General features: G+C 49.5%; 1 protein-coding gene across 1 annotated transcript in view; it reads right to left on the reverse strand.

Annotated features, from left to right (window-relative positions):
• Positions 1-2,415, reverse strand: part of ZNF318 (zinc finger protein 318) — a 39,815-nt gene extending 37,400 nt beyond the window's left edge. The window contains exons 1-2 of the mRNA XM_006860487.1: positions 2,226-2,415; positions 1,954-2,159 (exon numbers count right to left, since the gene is read on the reverse strand). Coding sequence (XP_006860549.1) covers positions 1,954-2,159; positions 2,226-2,415 — 396 coding nt within the window. The remainder of the gene's footprint in view (positions 1-1,953; positions 2,160-2,225) is intronic.
• Between the last annotated feature and the right edge of the window lie 3,585 nt (positions 2,416-6,000).

Genomic DNA, 6,000 nt, shown 5'->3' on the forward strand with positions numbered 1-6,000 from the left:
TATAGCGCCAAACCAGGACTCTACGTGAATGATACTCAATAAACTGTCAGATGCATAAAATGAAGGTCACTTTAAAAAAAAAAAAAAATTTTTTGATAGTTCTATACAGAATAAGTAGGAGTGAATATGTGTGGCACTGTGGGTTCAATGCGCCAGGCTGCAAAACTGTTTGAACTGCAAGGTCGGCGGTTCAAGCTCACCAGCTGCTCCTCAGAAACCCTATACAGGTTCACTATGGGTTGGAACTGACTCGGCAGCACTTAACAACAACAAATGCAATACTATGGGTTAATACACCAGACTGCAAAGCCATTTGAACTGCAAGGTCACCAGCTCACCAGATGCTCCTCGGAAACCCTATACAGGATCACTATGGATCGGAACTGACTCAACGGCCTATCACAACAACAATGCAACACTGGAGTCCAGGTGTGGCACTGTGGATTAATGTGCTGGACTGCAAAATTGCTTTGAACAGCAAGATTGGTGGTTCCAGCTCACCAGCTGTTCCTCGGAAATCCTATACAGTGTCACTATGGGTCAGAATCTATCTGACTGCACTTAACAACAATGCAATACTGGTGTGGCACTGTAGGACCTGCACAGGACTGGTAACTGCAAGGCCAGCAGTTTAAACCCACCAACCGCTCCAAAACCCTACACAGGATCTCTATGAGTTGGAACCAACTGAAAGGCACATGAATAACAATGCAATACTCCAGGCAAGAATAGAGCTTAAACCAGAGTGGAGGCAGGACGACAGTTTTCAAGATGTGATTTTGCAGATAAAGGGACTCTGTTTCTGATTTAAGCACTGGGTGATGCCATGTACTGAGGCAGAGAAGACTGAGGCTAATAAATTGTGCACTGGAGATGGAGGAAGGATGTGGGAACAAGCACTTGGTTCCCTGCTTCCTCTTAAGTGACTGCACCTCACACTGACACTGCTCAGCTTTGCAAATCTTAACGTAGCGATTAGGTCAATCACCTATGGCCAGAGTAGTACAACCCTTGGATACACGTTGAGAGAGCCACTCAAGAAAACAGACACTTTGGCACTTCGGATTAAAGTTTGATGAGCCCCAAATAAAATCAAATTCCACACCACCAGAGTGCTGGTTTCCATGAGAGGTCAAGGTTCTGTCAAAGCCAAATTTCTTAACCTCACACACTGTAGCTGTAAACATTCCAGTTAAAATCCTGGGCTTTGGAACCGAAATCCCAGCTCCACCACTTCTTAAATTCTGTAAACTTGGTTGGGCACGGTACTTGAACCTCCCTGGATTCCTTCAGCTGTAGTGTCCTAAGAACTAACATGAAATGTCTCCTCTCCGAGAGTAGTGAGAATGAAGAGCCGGTCTCACGTCAGGGGTAAAGCATTCATTCCTGCCATCTAAGTCATTAAGCGGTTATTATGATGGCGGTGGTTGAAAGCACACTGTATTTCCGAGCAGTAGCTCAATCCAGGTGGCTACACCGTCAACCAGATCCCCATCCTGAGGATCCAAAAATTCCTACCTCGCCACAAAGTCGGGCATTTCGGTTCCTTTTCCGAGACCCGGGGTGGGGAAGTGGGTGGGGGGAGGGCAGCTTGGGCCTAAGGGAATGGATTCAGAACTCAAGGAAACGTTAACTCTCCCCAAAGTCCCAGGCAACACACGGTTTGGACCACATCCCCCGGGCCCGTGACAAATTTTCCAGCCCTCACTCGAGAGGGTACCGGTCGATTCCAGGCGCACCCCCATCCCCGACGGGGAGCTCGGGCGGGCCGAGCCCCGAATGTGTACAGATAGCTCCCGGGGCTGACAGGACGCCTCAGGCGTCGCGGAGGGAGACAGTGGGCAAGTGGGGCCTTCGGTTTTGAGACCCTGGCCTGGAGGCCTCAGGCGTCCCGGCTCCGGGCGTTTCTGGAAGCCCGGGCATGGGGAGATCCCGAGTAAGGGGTGGAATTACCCGGCTGCCGCTGTCGCCTGGATGGTCTCCGCGGCTGTCCCGGGGGAAATCGGCACGGGACTCCCCCCGGCTGCTGCCTCGGAAACCGGCTGGGCCCGGCGGCAAGAGTCGTCGGCCCCGCAGCGGCGACGGGGAGCCACGACGGGCCCGCGGCGGAGAGGGGGAACGGCGGCGACCCCGAGACGGGGACGGCGAGGCCCGGCGGCCTCGGGGCGGGGGCGGGGACGGGGAGCCGCGGCGACCCCGCGGCGGGGAATGCGAGGTCCGGCGGCTACGGTGCCCAGAGGGTGAGCGAAGCCGATGGGCCGGGGTCCGCGAAGAGGAGGAACCGGAGGGCGGCGGCGAGGCGCGGCGAGTCGAGCTTGAGGAGGAGCCGGAGCTGCGGCCAGTGTGAGGGCCGCCCCCGCCACTGTCTTTAGACCGGTGCGAAGAAACAGAGGAACGCGCACCGCTGCGGTACATGGCTCCGGCAACCACAGCCGCGGTTGCAGGTCCGACTCAGCGGCGCCCTGGACGCCGGCCGCGAGCGCGCCGCCGCAGCTGCAGCCGCCGCGCGCGGATCCCACAGCCAGAGGAGTCCCCTCCCCTCGGCCCCGCACCGCCCCTGAGGCCAGGCCGAGCGCGCCCCCGAGCCGCGGCTGGCGGTTGGAGGACGCGAGCACGCCCCTCCTGCTTTTACTTTCCGGCTCGCGCGGCACCCGGCTCCTCTACTCTCAGCGCCAGGAGGGGAGGGGAGAAGCAGTAGCTCGCGCCAAACTCGTCAAGGGGGCGGGGAAATGAAGCGCGCGACCTGCGCTCCGCACGCTCTGCCCCTCAACTGGCAAGATGGCGAACGCTGAACCGCCCACTTCCCCCCGGATGAGAGTGGCTCCGAGAACTCATTGCAGGGGGCCTGAGGCAGAAAAGAAATGATTAGCCTGAGAGAAAGTGGATCTTCTGAAGGGTTCCTGAAGCCTCAGGACTGGTCGGCTACGAAGCCTTGAGAGTATCTTCTTCCTTTCCCAGTCTCCCAGCTCTGTTTTATGTGGAGAGACAATTGTTGTTGTCAGGTGCCATCGAGTCGGAACCGACTCATAGCGACCCCATGCACAGCAGAATAAAACAATGTCCGATCCTGGGCCAACTTCACTACCGCTGCCACACTTGACGCCATCAATGATGCCACCTGGCTGATCCATTTCGTTGGGGGTCTTCCTCTTTTTCTGTGACCCTCCACCTTACCCAGCATGACATCCTTCTCCAGCGACTGTTCCCTCAGGACAATATGTCCAAAGTATGAGAGACAAAGCTTCCAACAGATATTTGAAATTTTTAAAAAATTGTGCTTTAGGTGAAAGTTCACAAAGCAAATTAATTTTCCACAGGTAGTTTGTACATAGTGTTCCATGACATTGGTTGCATTCCTCACAATGTGGCAGTCCTCTCCCCATTTCTACCTTTCCTCTTAATTTTCGGTCCCTCCTGTTTTCTCATCTTTGCCTCCCGGCAAATGTCGTTGATTGTTGTAAGGAATACATTACTCCCAGGTATAATTGTGTATTCTAGGAGGCCTGGTAGCGTAGTGGTTACGAATCGGGCTGCGAACCTCAAGGTCATCAGTTCGAAACTACCAGCCGCTCCGCGGGAGAAAGATGAGGCTTTCTGCTCCCGTTAAGATTTACAGCCTCGGAAACCCTGTACAGGGTCGCTATGAGTCGGAACCGACTCCAAGGCACATAACAACAACAAAGGAGGCCTAGTGTGGTGCTGCGGATTAATGAGCTGGACTGCAAGGTCAGTAGTTCAAGCTCACCAGCTGCTCCTTGGAAACCCTATACAGGGTAGCGGCCCTGTATATGAGTCAGAACTGACTCAGTGGCACTTAACAACAATTTGCTGAAAGATGATCTTCAGTAATGACTGCAGGTCCATGTCAGAAGGGTATCTTAGATTTTCAGCCTGGTGGGTTCATTCAGTCTCTATCAGAGCAGACAGACTGGTATTTTTTGTAAATCTGATTATTTGCTGTACATTTTTCTCCAATCTGTCCAAGACTCTGTGTTGTGATCCCAGTCAGAGCTATTGGTAGTGGTAGCCTGTCATCATCTAGTTCTCCGGGTCATGTAGGCTGTGATCATGTGGTCCATTAATCCTTTAGACTAATCCAATTGCTTCCTTGAGTCTTTGGCTTTATTCACTCTCCTTTGCTCCATATGGAAAGAGAACAAAAGCTATCTTAGATAGCCACTTGAAAGCTTTTAAGACCCCAGACACTATTCACTAAAGTAGAATGCAGAGCATTGACTTTACGAACTATATTGTGCCGATTGGCATAGATGTCCTACAAGTCTATGGTCCTTCATCTATATGATCCCAGGAACTTCATTCCTTGAGGTGTTTGTTTATGTCTAAGAAGTTCCCATGATTGTGCCCCTTGTTTGTTCTATTGTCTATATTAGTGTACATGCAGCACCTACAATTATGAATGTAGAAATATCCACACCCAAATATATCTACAGGTGGGTGTGCTCCCTTACACGCCCCCATACTTTTTTAGCATACCTACGTCTGTGTCTAGCTGTGGTAGCGTAGTGGTTACGAATCGGGCTGCTAACCTCAAGGTTGGCAGTTCAAAACTACCAGCTGTTCCGTGAGAGAAAGATGAGGCTTTCTGCTCCTGTAAAGATTTGCAGCCTCAGAAACCCTGTGCAGGGTCACTATGAGTTGGAACCGACTCCACAGTAATTAACAACAACAACAACAACAATACTGATGTAGCGCTGTAAGATAAAGCACTGGACCTCTAGGTCAGTTTGAACCACAAGGTCAGTGGTTCAAATTCACCAGCCACTCCTTGGAAACCCTATACAGGGTCACTATGAGTCTGAACCAACTCGATGGCACTTAACAACAACAAAAACAATACTATGATAGACTCCCCATGTGGCACTGTATGACAAGCACTGGACTGCAGATCACAAGGTCAGCAATTTAAACAGATCAGCTGTTCCTCAGAAACCATATACAGGATCTCTCTGAGTCGGAACCAACGCAACAACACTTAACTACAACAATAACAATACTATTGTATTAACAAATATAAGATTGTTATGGTATAGTGTGCGTTGGATCATAAGATTGGTTTGAACGGCAAGGTTAGTTCTTTGGAAACCTATACAGGGTCACTATGAGTTAGAACCCACTCTACGGCACATAAGTACCACCACCACCCCCTCTCATCCCAGGTAGTTATCAATTTTTTTTTTTCTTTTGTTTGTAAACCTTTTCTTGTTTTGTTTGTTTGTTTGTTTTAATAATAGTCTTCTCATTTTTGTTGTTATGTGTCATGGGATTGGTTCTGACTCATAGCAACCCTGTATAGGATTTCTGAGGTCATAAATCTTTTGGGGAGCAAAAAGTCTCATCTTTCTTTCATGGAGTGGCTGGTGGTCTCCACCAACCTACCTTGTGGTTCAGTCCCATGCTTATTCTCTAATGGGCTCCCACTTGTACAATATTTGTTCTTTTGTGATTGACTTATTTTACTCAGCATCTTGTCCTCTCAATTCATCCATGCTATAAGATGTTTTGCAAATCCATCATTATTCTTTATCATTACAGAGTATTCCATCATAAGTAGGTACCAAAGTTGCTTGTTCATCCATACATCTGTTGCTGGGCACTTATGTTGTTTCCATCTTTTTGCTATTGTGAATAATGCTGCAATGAACATGGGTATTCATATGTCTCTTCATGTAATGACTTTTATTTCTTTAGGGTATATACAGAGGAGAAGAGTGGTGTTGTAGGATAAGCACTGGACTGCTAACCGCAAGATTGGCAATTCAAACCCACCAGCCACTCCTTAGAAACTCTATACAACATCTCTGTAAGTTGGAACTGACTCAATGGAACTTAACAACAACACAAAGGAGTAGAATTGCTGACTCATATGGCATTTTTATTCATAGCTTTTTAAGGAAGTGCCATGCCATTTTCCAGTGGTTGTAACATCTTAAATTCCCACCAGCAGTGTATAAGAGTTCCAGTCTCCCCACAACCTCATCA

This window comes from Chrysochloris asiatica, unplaced genomic scaffold (assembly GCF_000296735.1).
Source record: "Chrysochloris asiatica unplaced genomic scaffold, ChrAsi1.0 scaffold00038, whole genome shotgun sequence".
NCBI lineage: Eukaryota > Metazoa > Chordata > Mammalia > Afrosoricida > Chrysochloridae > Chrysochloris > Chrysochloris asiatica.